Genomic DNA, 14358 nt, shown 5'->3' on the forward strand with positions numbered 1-14358 from the left:
TCAAACCCATGAACTGTGAGATCGTGACCTGAGCCGAAGTCAGATGCTTAACTGAGCCACCCAGTTGCCCCCAGCTTAACATTTAGAAAGATAGTGCCCCTGCCCCCCCTTTCTGTGCCTGCAGTAACAGGAGTGGCTGAGCATGAGGAAGGGCTTGCAAATCTGAAATGGTTGCCCTGCCTGGGTCAGCATTGACTGGGAGCAGGTGCCAGAAACACTTGGGTGAGGTCCTTCCAAGTTGTTGGAAAAGGATAATCTTAGTCAGGATCCCAGTAAAGGCTCAGATCACCTCTGACCACAAAAGTCCCTTCCCGTGGAGATGCAGAAGATTTGCCATGACCCCCGTGTGTCTGAAACACCATGCAAAGTGCATCTTCCCTACTGCATGTTGGAAGCTAAATGTGCCTCTTTGCTTTCCAGCTGCATCGACTCTACAAATTTATTGAGCAGAAGGGAGATTTGCAAGATCTAACGCCAGCAATAAATTCATTAATAAAACAGAAAACAGGTGTTGCCCAGTTGGTGAAGTATGGATTAAAAGATCTAGAGGAGATTGTTGGGCTTTTGAAGAAATTCGGCATAAAGTTACAGGTTTGGCACCTGTTGGATTCTTTACGGATTTGTAGCATTAGCACAAGGGGGAAATGGGTTTTTTTAAGTTAATGTGAGTAAAGCTTTTATTTTTCCAGAATTCTGCTTTCTATATCTTGGACCTTTTGGTGTCTAGTAATAATTTTGGCTTAAATCAGAATTTCCTTGCAAGCACCATGATTCCTATTGAATGCTAGCAATTCTGCTTCAGCAAAGTAGTGAATCTTTTTTTTTTTTAACGTTTATTTATTTTTGAGAGAGAGACAGAGACCGAGTACAAGCAGGGGAAGGGCAGTGAGAGAGAGAGGGAGACATTTATCCACAGCAGTCTCCAGGCTCTGAGCTGTCAGCACAGAGCCTCAAACAGGGCTTGAACTCACAAACTGGGAGATCTAGACCTGAGCCAAAGTCCAATGCTTAACTGACTGAGCCACCCAGGTGCCCCAAAGTGGTGATTCTTAAGGAGAGCAGAGTTTCTCATACTTGGCAGGCTATACTGTGTACCACATCCTACTGATTGCTGTGATCTATTGATGGAAAACAGTGCCCGTGACACATTCGTGTGGGATTGCACTTCACAGGTCTTGATCAACTTGGGCTTGGTTTACAAGGTGCAGCAGCACAACGGAGTCATCTTCCAGTTTGTGGCGGTCATCAGACGGAGGCAGAGGGCTGTATCTGAAATCCTTGCGGCCGGTGGCAGATACGACCTGCTGGTGAGAGCCTGCCCCATATTAACTGACTTATCGGGCATCATTTCATTTCTTTCTTAACTTGCTATTTTGAAATACTTCAGTCCTTCATAAACACTGAACCAGTGGTATAATTGAACACCCGAAAGTCTTTTATCTAGGAATAGAAATGTATTGTGAACCACATTTGTGGTGTTTTTAACTTTCGTTTTATTATTATCTTTAAATGTTTGTTTATTTTGAGAGAGGGAGTGTGTTAAGTGTGTGTGAGCGGGGTTTGGGGCAGAGAGAGAGGGGAGAGTGAATCCCAGGCAAGCACAGAGCCCAGTGGGGGGGCTCGATCCCACAAACCGTGAGATCATGACCTGAGTCGAAATCAAGAGTTGAACACTTAACGAGCTAAGCCACCCAGGCACCTCTAACTTTCATTTTAAAAGAAATACAAGTTTACAGGAAGTTGCAAAGATAGTACAGAGAGAGCTCAGTTTCCTGAATGGTTAAATCTGGCATAACTATAATTAAAAAATCAAAACCAGGACATGGACATTGGTACACAGTATGGGTGTAATTCTGTGCCACTTTATCAAATGTGTAGAGTCCGGTAACCAGCCCCACAATTGAGATACAGAGCTGATGTATCACATCTAGATCCGTTAGTGCTGACATGTACTAGTTCAAATGAAGTACAAAACCTTTACCTCCCTTTAAGTCCCTATCCCCATCCCCCCATTTATAATATAATTGTTTTAAATATTTCCTCTCTATACATTGAGATCCACATGAGACAGTGTTATGCCTTTTTCTTCAATTGCCAAACTCTGAGAAACTCAAGAATTTCTGGTTTCTGATGAGAAAGGTGCTGTTATTTGAATTTTCCCCTATGGGGAAGTTGGTCTTCACTCATTGCTTTTAAGACTTTTTTTTCCCCTTTGTCTTTAGTATGCAGTTTGATCACATGTCTTGGCATGACTTTCTTTGGATTCATACTCTTTGGGATTATTTCAGTTTCTTGAATCTAGAGATTTATGTCCTTTTCCAGCGTGGGCCCCCTCACAAGCCCCAGCGGGGTGGCGTCAGACACCACCATGTGGGAGCCGGGACTTTCATATCTGCCTGGGCAGTGCTCCCAGTGCTCCCTGAACTGAAGGATCTCGGACCCCTGCCTCCATCCAAGCAGAAACAAGGCCACCCTCCCTGTGGGGGTGGCGCTGGAGAATGCTGAGTGGGAGGCTGACCTTGACCTGTAATCCAGCAGTAACAGGGTCTCCTGCCCCTTGCCACCCCCACCCTTCATCATAGCACCAGAGGAAATGTTTCAAGCATATCATGCTAAGATCTCTTCAGCCTCACCCTCTTTTTCCTCTCCCTCTACGTCTCTAATGACAGATGTTTGAGTTTCTGATCTGTCCCTGAGGTTCTGGGGCAAGTGCTTCAGTCTGTTTTCTTTCAGTCAGTTTGAATCGTTTCTATTGTGTCATCTTCAATTTCATTGGCTATTTCTTGTTATCCCCATTCTGCTGTTGAGCCCATCTAAAATTTTTTTTTTACCTTCTACTTCTTTGCTGAGACTTTGTTTGTTTGTTTGTTTCAAGCCTGTCCATAATGCTTGTTGAAGCATTTTATGATGGTTGCTTTAAAATGTTTGTCGGATAATTTTGACATCTTTGTCATCTTGGTGTTGGTGTCTCTTTTTTTTTATGTTTATTTTGAGAGAGAGAGCAAGCCAGCAAATGTGAATGGGGGAGGGGCAAAGGGCGGGGGAGAGAGAGAGAGAGAGAGAGAGAGAGAATGAAAGAATGAATAAATGAATGAATCCCAAGCAGGCTCTGTGCTGTCAGCGCTGAGCCAGACATCCGGCTCGATCCCATGAACTATGAGATCATGACCTGAGCTGAAGTCAACAGTTGGATGCTTAACTGACTGAGCCACCAGGTGCCCCTGTTGATGGTCTTTTTTTTTTTCCCTTTTTATTATTTATTTATTTTTGAGTGACAGAGAAAGAGAGAACATGTGCACACGAGAGCAGGGGAAGAGAGGGCGGAGGTACAGAGGATCCAAAGCAGGCTATGCACTGACAGCACAGAGCCCAATACAGGGCTTGAACTCAAGAACCATGAGATCATGACCTGAGCCGCACTGAGTTGGCTTAGCCAACTGAGTCACCCAGGTGTCCCATTGGTTGTCTTTTCTTAAACATTTTGAGATCTTCATGATCCTTGCCACAATGCACGATTCTCACTCGGACCCTGGATATTTTAAGTATTATGTTACGACACTCTAGAGCTTAGCTAGATCTTCTGGTTTAGCAGGCTGCCTCTGATAGCACATGGTCGTGGCAGGAGGTGCTTGGTACTACTGGCTAAGGGTAGAGATTCAGGTTCCTTACTCAGCTTTCTTCCACATCCCTAGGGTGGGAGGGGTGCCTCGTCACTGTTTCCCACAAGCCTCTATAGGTACTGTTGTGAAGGGAGGGGGAAGTGGTGGGTAACCTTGATACCGCTTGGGTGGAGGCGAAGGGCTAAAATCCTTTGGCTCCTGGCATCCAAGGACACTGGGGCATGGTGGGGGGCACTTCCTCAGGCAGATGAGAAAGTCCTGGCTCCCAACTAGCCTTCTCTGGTACCACCCCGCTGGGACTTGCTAGGAGCCTCCTTACATCTGGGTGAACATGTAGGCCCCTGCTCAGCCTTTGCTGGGGGGAGTGGGCCTGTGCCTTTTCCTGTGCCGTTTGGCTGGGGCAGGCCAGGGGCTTTCTAAACATTGTCTGGTTGCCCCTTTCTTGGTCTAGAGAGAGCAGGTTTTCCTGGGGGCTTTTTTGAAGGTTCTCCTTGGCATTTCTGGGTTTTCAGTTTTCCTAGCACCCAGTCCAAGAAACATGAAGCAAAGACCGAATTCTGGGAACTCCCCATGTTATTCCTCAGATCCTGTGATCCCTGGCCAGTCTGCCGCCCTCTCTCCGACAGGCTTCTTAGGTTTGTTTTAGAATTAATGTCTAGGATTTTTAGCTGTTCTTAGCAGGAGAAATAGAACTGTTCCCACCCATCTTGGTCCAGAATCAGAACCTACATATGTAATTTAAAATTACCTAACGACATGAGGTAAGTAAAAAGAAACCTGTGGGGTTGCCTGGCTGGCTCAGTCAGCTAAGTGTAGACTCTTGATCTCAGTTCAGGCCTTGATCTCAGGGTCATGATTTCAAGCCCTGTGCTGGACTCCACACTGGGCATGGAGCCTGCTTAGAAGAAGAAGAAGAAAAAAGAAAAGAAACAAGTGGAATTTATTTTAATAATATCTCTTATCCAACAAAGAATGAAATATTTTAGGCTATTTTACTTTTTTTGGTAAGCCTTGGCATTCAGTGTATATTTAACCCAGTATATCCAAAATACTATTTCACCATGTAATAAGACATCTAAATATTATTGAGCTATTTTACATCCTTTTTTTTTTCATTCTGAGTCTTTGCAACCTGTGTGTATCTTACCATACACAGCACATGTCAATTTGGATTTGCCACATTTCACATGTCCAAGCCACATGCGGCTAAGTGGCTGCCATATTGAACAGGGTAGCCCTAGACACAACATTGGTTAACATTTTCCCGAAATGGCATGCGTGCTTCCGGAATCCTCTCTCTCTTTCTCTCTCTCTCACACACACACACAGATGCACTCACACACACATGTACTTTTGTTGAACTCTCTGAGGTTAAGTTGCTGACAAGTGTGTGCCCTTCAGGCATTGTTCGTGATCACAGTTGCTTCTCTGTTTCCTAACCAGAGCCGTGTCTTTCTTCACAGATTCCCCAGTTCAGAGGACCACAGGCTCTGGGTCCCATCCCCACTGCAGTTGGGGTCAGCATAGCTATAGACAAGATATCTGCTGCCATTCTCAACATGGAAGAGCCTGTAAGTTCCGTTTGGCTTTCCCGTGGGCTCTGAGTGGCCTTCTCATCTTCTGGTCACTTATATGCAGCCCCGGGTGCATATACGCATGTGCAGTGGCCCGAGGCTTTGGGAAGGTATCTTTGCCACAATAGACAACCCTAAGACTTGGCATCCATCCTTGTGCATATGTTCTTAGCTGTAACTGAGGGACCTCAGGCAGCTCATCCCTCTTCTCCTGGCCTCACTCTCACCTGTGACACGCTATGTAAATGTGACGTGTTCCGGCTGTTAGCAGACTCCTGTCAAAGCCACTTGTTCAGAAATCCTGTTCTACTCTACAGAGCTATAAATGCTTCTTCGTGTTTTAGACAAGATTAATTTTCTCAGAGGAAAAGAAGATTTTCCTGATGGCTCAGGATAGTTGAAATAATTTCTTTCTAAAAAAACTAATATAAAAGTTTTCTGACTTTTTTTTTTTTTTTTTTACTGAGGCGTTTAGATGCCAAGCCTTGTGCACATCTGTTGCTATATGAGACCTCAGGGTCCTCTCTTCACCGGAGCGGTGCCTCCTTCCCGGTGCTGGTCTCACTCCTCTAAATGTAACCACTCTGTTTCTGATCCAGGTTACAATCAGCTCCTGTGACCTCCTGGTTGTAAGTGTTGGCCAGATGTCCATGTCCAGGGCCATCAACCTAACCCAGAAACTCTGGACAGTGGGAATCACGGCACAGATCATGTATGACTGGTCGCAGGTAATGAGACAAAAACATGCCCGTGAGTAGAGTGTGTGAAGTCGCGGCGGCAGCAGCAGATTGGCCCCTCTGGCCTTAGAGTCCTCTTGGACTCTGCTTCTCTCTGATTAGCTACTTCCCTTCTCATTGCTACAGTAACAAATTAGCACATACTGAGTGGTTTAAAACAGTACAGGCTTATAACCTCATATTTCTGGCAATCACAGTCTGATACCAATTTCACTGGGCTCAAGTCAAGGTGCTCCGCTGGAGCTGGTTCTTTCCTGAAGGCTTTCGGGGGAGAATCCATTCCCTTGAGTTTTCCAGCGCCTAGAGGCCTCCTGCATCCCTCAGGTGTTAGTCCCGTCCTCCACTTTCAAGCTCAGCAGTGTCGAATTTTCTTTCCTCTCTACCTCTGTTTCTGTCCTTAGATCTCTAACTCTACCCCTCCTGGCTCCCTCTCACAGTGATTACACTGATTCTGCCCACATTATCCAAGATAATCTCCCTATCTCAACATCCATAACTCAAAGTTCCTTTTAACCATTAAAGGCAACATATTCACAGTTTGCAGGGAGTAGGCTGGGACATCTTGGTGGGGCCACTACCCAGCCCACCACCCTTCCCAAAGGCATTCCGTGTTTAGCGTGTGTGTCGCTAAGTATCCTCAGAACTCCCACAGCAGCCTGCCCTGGGATGGCAGTGAGGGAGGTGGCACGCCCGAACCTGCCCGCCCTTCAGAAAGGGGGGCCTTCAGCGAATGTCTGCACTGCCACCAGCAGGTCACAGAAGGGCCTGTGCTCCCAGGTGATCAGGTTGTGTGTGTACGCTCAGCTACACGCAGGCGCCCAGGGAAACGGAGCCTCCACCCTTATTCCTGCTCCGTGCACATCGCCGACCAAGAGGGTTCCGAGGCTGCTGCTGTCCATTTTTGTGCGCCTTAAAAGAAACCCCATGTTAGAAGTATGTTGAGCAATAATTTTGAATCATTTTGTTTCATAAATCGTTAGAGAAGAGCTCTTACGGAAACAAAGACTTCCATCCTGCACAGTGACATATGCCGCGGGCATCTCAGCTCGGATGCTTACTTGATGCTTCAATCCTGCTTTTCACCTTCCACTATTTTTGCTGCCTTTACTTTCCTCAAAGGCCTTTCCATTGTGTGTATGTGTATTGTACAGTTTTTGGCACCTCCCATCAAGATTTGAAGCTTTTAAAAAGCTCTTATCATGTACTGACCACATTGATTGTTCGTGGCCTCTTAGGACAATAGTGAATGTTACGAAGAGCAAGGTTTTTTTCTCCTTTGAATTCTTACTCTTCTGGCCTAATATTTTTATCTCAGGGAGTCAGCATGTTTAGTAATTGACTTTGAAAATACAGTTGAACACCGTGTTTTCAGTCTCTCTAATTACACGAAACCTGTAGGTGTTCTGTGTTTATTTCACATACTGTGGTTTGTTGGTTTCAGTCCCAAGAAGAACTACAAGAATACTGCCGACATCATGAAATTACCTACGTGGCCCTTGTCTCAGATAAAGGACGAAGCTATGTCAAGGTACAGACCCAAGGAAATATTTCACACTTCAACACGTTTTCCAAATTGTGTATGAACTGTGGGGTGCCCAACTTCTCACTGAGGCCCTGGCCTTGGGTGTGGGTGGAAATCATTATTGTATTGGCTGGGCTAATTCTTGGAGAAAGCCTATAGAGTAAGAGAGAATCTGAATCTGAATCCTTCCTTTCAAGCTTAAAAAATTAAAAAACAGTGGCACTAGCTTTTTCCTACTTTTCTCTCTTTGCTCCTCTTTTCCATCTAAGAAAACAAGAATAATAACTACACCGATAGGCTGGCTGGCATAGCCTATGGCTGTTGGCTAGTCACTTTTACTCCGTGCATTTAACTTAAAAAGCCCATAAATATACCACCTCCTAATCTTTATTTTCTATTTTTAAAGAAAAAAACCAAATTTCTCCCCTTTTAAATCTCTGTCAGGTTTGGGTATCTGTGAAATGTTGGCTTCATTAGTGTTCTGTCCTTTTCTGCTTTGTGGAAGATTTCGTGTAGAACTCATGTTTTTTCATCCTCAAATATTTGGTCAGATCCCCCAGTGTAAAGTCACACGGGCCTAGATAGAGAGCTATTCCAGTTACTTGTTTCTGAAATAAGTGAGTTTTGGTAGTGTAGATCTTTTCCAGAATGTTTCCATTTCATCTAAATTTTCCTACATTTTCTTTCACTGTCTGTGGGATATGCAGTAACAATCCCCTTTCATTCTCGATATTGGTAATTTATGTCTTACCTCCCAACCTGGCCCCACTTTTTCTTATTTTTTGGTAACCACTGGTGAGGTAAAAAGCCTCTAGCCTGGCTAGAGGTTTATCAATCTTACTTGTCTTTTCAGAAAACCAGTTTTTTATGTTATTGATTTTTCTCTATTTTGTGTTCATTTGTCTATTTTATTGATTTCAACTCTTTTCTTCATTCTGCTAATTTTGGATTTAGTTATTCCTTTTCTAGTTTCTTCAGGCAGAACTTTAGGGGTAGAGAAACTACAGCCCATAGCCCAGATCTGGCACACAGCCTATTTTTGTATGGTCTGTTAGCTACAAATCTTTTTTATACTCTTTAAAAAAAAAAAGTACAGAGATATTGTTTGGCCTGCAAAGCCTAAAATACTATCTGAGTCTTTGCATTCTAAAAAAAACAAAAGGCATTTGGCTTGGACCACTGATTTTAGTTTTTACTTTTCTCAATATAAGTATTAAATGCTATAAATTTCACTGTATTAGTTGCATCCCACACATTTTCATATGTAGTGCTTTCATTTTCACTTAATTCAGAAAACTTTTTTTCTTTTTCTAAATTTTTTTTAGCTTTTTATTTATTTTGGAATAGAGAGAGACAGAGCATGAATGGGGGGAGGAGCAGAGAGAGAGAGAGGGAGACACAGAATCCAAAGCAGGCTCCAGGCTCTGAGCTGTCAGCACAGAGCCTGACGTGGGGCTTGAACCCACAGACTGAGATCATGACCTGAGCTGAAGTCAGACACTTAACCAACTTAGCCACCCAGGTGCCCCCCCCACCTTTTTTTTTTTTTTTTTTAAAGTAGGCTTCACATCCATCATGGAGCCTAATGCCTGGCTTGAACTCACAACCCTGAGAATAAGACCTGAGCTGAGATCAAGAGTCGGACCCTTAACTGACTGGGCTGCCCAGGCGCCCTTTTATTTTATTTTTTCATAGTTCAGAATACTTTCTAATTTCTTGGGTGATTTCTTCTTTGATCCATGGGTTACTTCTAAATATCTGGGTATTTTTCAGCTATTTTTCTTTAATGATTTCTAATAATTCCTTTGTGATCAAAGAACAGTCTCTATATGATTTCAGCCCTTTTAATTTTACTGAGTCATGGTTTAAAGCAAAACATAATGGTCTGTTACTGTGATGTTTCATGTACACTTGAAAAGAATGTGTATTCTGCATTGCTAGGAGGAGAGTGTGATAAATACCAGGTCACGTTAGATGATGATATTGCCCAAGTGTTCTGTATCTTTACTAATCATTTTGTCTACTTGTTCAGTCAGTTACTGAGAGCGGAGTATTGAAATCTCCAACTATCATTGTAGATTTCTCTATTTCTCCTTTTGGTTTTATCAGTTTTTGTATTTAAAAAAACAAGGTTTTTTTTTTTTTTACTGTTCTTATTTATTTTGGAGAGAAAAACAGCTTTTCAGTTTTTGCATTTAAAAAACAAGTTGTTTTTTTTTTACTGTTTTTATTTATTTTAGAGAGAGAGAAAAACAGCATGAGCAGGGGAAGGTCAGAGAGAGAGGGAGACACAGAATCTGAAAACAGGCTCCAGGCTCTGAGCTGTCAGCACAGAAGCTGATGCGGGGCTCGAACCCATGATCTGTGAGATCATGACCTGAGCTGAAATTGGACGCTCAACCAACTGAGCCACCCAGGCTCCCCAAGTTTTTGCATTTTGAAGCTCTGTTATTTGGTGAATGCACATTTAGAATTTTGTATCTGTTTGATGAATTGACCTCTTTATCATTATGAAATGTTCTTCTTTATCCCTGATAATATTTCTCGTTCTGAGGTCTTTTCACTAGTGTTGCATGGCATGCATGTTTCCATCTGTGTCCTGCAGTGGGTTTCTTAGGGATGCTCACTATGTTGAGTTGTGCTTTTTTATCCACTCTGACAATCCCTGCCTTTTAACTGGAATTGATAGACCATTAATTTGTAATGCAGTTACTGAAATGGTTGTGTTTAAACCTGCCATTTACTATTTGTTTTCTGATTATTCCACCTGTTCCTTTTTTCCATTTTTGTCTTTTCATGCCTTCTTTTTAGATTGATATCTATTAGTTTACTGACCATTTACTCTTGTTTTTGATTTTTTTGTGTGTGGCCTCTCTAGGGTTTACGGTATCCACCTTTAACTTAACATATTCTACCTTCAAAAAATACTATATGCCCTTCACATACTGTGTAAGAACCTTATAACAACACTTCCATTTCTCTTCTCTCATTCTTTCTGCTGTTGTTGCCAAGTATTTTTCTTACATATATTGTAAAGTCCACAATACATTGTTACTATTTTGGCCATAAGTTAGTTATCAAGAGGTTTTTGTTTGTTTTGGTTTTTTTTAGAGAGGTTTTTAAAATAAGGGGGAAATGTCTTTTATATTTACCCACATATTTACCATCTCTGGAACTGTTGATTCCTTTGTTGAGGCAGACATCATTCTGATTTCATTTTCCTTCTGCCTGAAGAATTTCCCTTAATATTTCTGGTCATGAGTTCTCTTGGTTGTTACTGGTCTGAGAAAGTCTTCACTCATTTTTGAAAGATATTTTTGCTAGATATAAAATTCAAGATTTACATTTTTTTCTTTTTGTACTTATTTTCTGGCAGCTTGTAAGATTTTCATTTGTCACTGGTTTTCTGCAGTTTGAATATGGTTTACCTCAGTATGGTATTCTAAGTTGTATTTGTATCTTTAGGTCTTTCATTTTTGTCTTACAGTTTTTGTTTCCTTTATATTTTTTATGAGATTTTAAATAGTCATTCTAAGGTATCTCCTAATTCCATCATTTCTGAGATACTTCTCAGGCTGTTTCTGTCATTTCTCCTGACTGTGAATCCTACTTTCCTACTACCTTGCATGCCTGGTAATTTTGGATTGATTGTGGACATTATGAACTTTATATTTTTGGGTGCTAAGCTTTATGTCCCTAGAAATACTGCTGGGCTTTGTTCTGGGGTCTAGTTAAAATCCTTGAATTGTTTGATCCTTTCCAGGCTTGGTTTTAAGCTTTGTTAGGACAGACCAGGGCAACCTTTAGTCTAGCTCTGAGTTAACCCATTACTAATAAGGCAGTATCGCCTGGGTGGCTCAGTCAGTTGAGCATCCAACTTTGGCTCAGGTCATGATCTCATGGTTTGTGAGTTCAAGCCCTGCATCAGGCTCTGTGCTGACAGCTCAGAGCCTAGAGCCTAGTTTGTATTCTGTGTCTCCCTCTCTCTGCCCCTCTCCTGCTTGTACTCTTTCTCTCTCAAAAATGAATAAAAAAGTGTTTTAAAAAATTAAGAAAACATTTTTTAATGTTAATTTTGAAAGAGATTTGTTGCTTGTTGTCTAATGTCTGAAAAATCTTATGTGTTTCATCAGGTTTTCTAGCTGTTGAAGGCAGGAGGGCAGTTCTTGGAGTAGTTCATCCTTTTAGGGAAGATTTTTAAGTCCCCACTACTAGTCTGCTGGTTAGTCACAAAATTATAAGTACCCCTAAGAACTACTGATCAGGTCTCTTCCAGAGCAGTGATTGCTCCTGCAGTATTATGGAGAGATGACCATCAAGCCTCTGCTGGTTAATTCGTGTCATAAAACACTGCTATAGTGATGAGTGAATTTCAAAAACCTGAAGTAGTCTCCTTCCCAAATTTAACACTCAGTGGTCTCAGTTCTGCCTTCTAGAGTAGTCACAATAACAAGTCTAATTCTTCTTCCTTTTCTCAACTACCTTCAAATAAATTCTAGGACCACAGACTGCCATGCCACTCTATCCTCTTTCCTGGTTTAAAAAAATTTTTTTAATGTTCATTTATTTTTGAGAGAGAGTGAAAGCAAGCAGGGGAGGGGCAGAGAAAAGAGAAACACAGAATCCAAAGTAGGCTCCAGGCTATGAGCTGTCTCAGCACAGAGCCCAATGCAGGGCTCAAACCCACAAACCATAAGATCATGACCTGAGCCAAAATCAGACTCTTAACTGACTGAGCCACCTAGGTACCCCCTCTTTTCTGATTTAAACATTCTGGTTACTTAAGCCATTTCTCATAACATGATTTCCCAAATCCTTGACCCTCCTACTTTAAGCTCCTCTAGACAGGTTTTGTTAAGTCTCTCTTTCAATGTGATCATAGAATTCTATACAGCACTCTTAAGCATATTCTGACTAGATGAGAATGGTCTCTGACCTCCCTGATTCCAGATACCAGATTTCTTCTAGTGCAGTTCACTAGTCAGCTCTTAGCAACAGCATGGCTCTTGGGCTTATACTGAACTTACCAGCTAAAATTCATGGGCCTTTTTACCATGTCTGGCTGACCACCTACAATGAAGGCTTTAATTACAGGACTTCATATTTATCTCCATTAAATGTGATCTTGTTCATTGTAGAACATTGTTTCCGCCTGTCCAGTCTTGTGTCATCTTCATAGTTGAAGGGCAAGACATCACTTCATTCACCCACTCAACAAACGCATTTTAAGTATTCACAGTGTAGAAGGGATGGAATTTTAAGATCCTAGAGGATCCATGGACATTTCGCCTCAGGCCCTGCTGTCAAGTACCCTGTAATCTTGTAGGGAACACAACACATTTGTGCATGAGTTAGAAAATGCTAAATGCCATGAGAGTCCTACAGAGAAAGTTCTCTGAGGGCCCATCACCCTGGGGGATGACTTCAGAAGTAGCAGAGAAGTGTTCACAGTAGAGGTGAGGTTTATGCTGGATCCTCATGGATGGGCAGGATATGGGTACCTGCTGAAAGGACCTTTTAGGCAGAAGGAATAGCAAAGGTAATGGTATTTCTTTGACCCACCTATTCCAAAGTCAGAGGAAAGCCAGCAAAGAACTATTCTGGTATCACCCTGTAGAAGTCTACTGTGGTGAAGCAGGATTGCAAAGAAGGACCCTTCAGCAAGAGAGAGTGGTTTTAGCTAGACCATGGAGAGCAAAATGCCCACCAACGAATTTGGACTTAATGTAGCAGCTAGAGATGTATCCAAGTGTCTCAGGGGTCTCTAGAGCCTATGTTTTGGACAGAAGGGGACATTAGAGTTCTGTGTGAAAAAAAATTAATCTGTAGGATGTGTAGCGTGGAATGGAGTGAGGGGAAACTCAAGTCAGGGATAGCAGTGGGATGAATATAAGGCTCTTCTAAGCCAAGGCACCTCCATGCCCAGTGAAGATGAAAGGGCAGGTACCATAAAAATGGGGTGACAGGACTTATGTTTGGAATGGGGGCGTGTGTGTGTGTGTGTGGAAACTTGGTGATTGACCAGGGTATGTTGAAGGGGAAGAATATGTGAATCAAATGAAATAGGAGCTGATCAGTCTTGCACGCCTCCCCTCTTTTTAAAGACTATCCAGTGATAAGCTTTTCTAGTCTATAACACAGTTTCTCAAAACCACAGTGACATTTGGGGCCAGATAATTGTGGGGGCTGCTGTCCTGGGCACCGTAGGATGTCGAACAGCATCCCAGGCCTCTACCCACAAAATGCTGGAGCACCCTCTGTAGATGTCACAACCAAAACTGTCCCCAAACATCGCCAGATGCCCTGTGGTGAGCAAAATTGCCCCTGGTTGAGAACCACCAACCTGAACTGTTGACTTGGTTTTGTGGTCGGGTTCAGCCTGCTGGCTTCAGAAATTGATGGATCTATTTCATTCTTTTTAAGGTTAAGTCTTTTGAGAAGGAAAGACAAACAGAGAAATGCGTGCTGGAGTCTGATCTTATAGAATATGTTGTGCAGAAACTCAGGACTAAAGTCAGTGATGAAAGGACTATCAGGTAACAAAGGCCCAGAAAACCAGCTCTGACTACCTGTAGAACTTCCGTGCCTTTTTTAAAAAAATCAATTTGATCCTTTTGGAAAATAAAGATTCATCAGGATAACTTTTAATGGACCATTCTGTTGCTTCTGAAGAACTCAACAGTTGAAGTATACGACCCTCTGTATAAGACTAATCATACTTTGAAGGTCCGTTTCTCATAACATGTCAGAGAATACTTTATCAGTTTGAAAGGCCTCAGGAGCCAGAATTATCGTATTCGGTCTGTTATTCAGTAAATTATGGTAGTATTTTATCAGTGTATTTGAAAGATATAATATATTCTGGGAAAATATCTCATATTCATAACAGAAGTGTACACTGGCTC

At 42.4% G+C, this 14358-nt stretch overlaps 1 protein-coding gene and 1 long non-coding RNA gene across 5 annotated transcripts in view; one reads left to right on the forward strand and one right to left on the reverse strand.

Moving 5' to 3' along the window:
• The window catches only part of EIF2AK4 (eukaryotic translation initiation factor 2 alpha kinase 4), a 97382-nt gene that overhangs the window by 74569 nt on the left and 8455 nt on the right, over positions 1-14358 (forward strand). For 3 of the 4 annotated variants that reach the window (XM_029950209.1, XM_029950210.1, XM_029950212.1), the window contains 6 exons: positions 421-591; positions 1173-1307; positions 5084-5191; positions 5794-5922; positions 7373-7459; positions 13877-13989. In XM_029950209.1, the coding sequence (XP_029806069.1) occupies positions 421-591; positions 1173-1307; positions 5084-5191; positions 5794-5922; positions 7373-7459; positions 13877-13989 (743 nt within the window). The remainder of the gene's footprint in view (positions 1-420; positions 592-1172; positions 1308-5083; positions 5192-5793; positions 5923-7372; positions 7460-13876; positions 13990-14358) is intronic. The other variant, XM_029950213.1, reaches the window with a different exon arrangement.
• On the reverse strand, positions 5664-10920 carry LOC115300718. Its single transcript, XR_003912797.1, has 2 exons — positions 10618-10920; positions 5664-6840 (listed from the first exon to the last, which is right to left on the reverse strand). It is a non-coding gene; the product is annotated as an uncharacterized LOC115300718 (long non-coding RNA).

Source organism: Suricata suricatta, chromosome 9 (genome assembly GCF_006229205.1).
Source record: "Suricata suricatta isolate VVHF042 chromosome 9, meerkat_22Aug2017_6uvM2_HiC, whole genome shotgun sequence".
NCBI lineage: Eukaryota > Metazoa > Chordata > Mammalia > Carnivora > Herpestidae > Suricata > Suricata suricatta.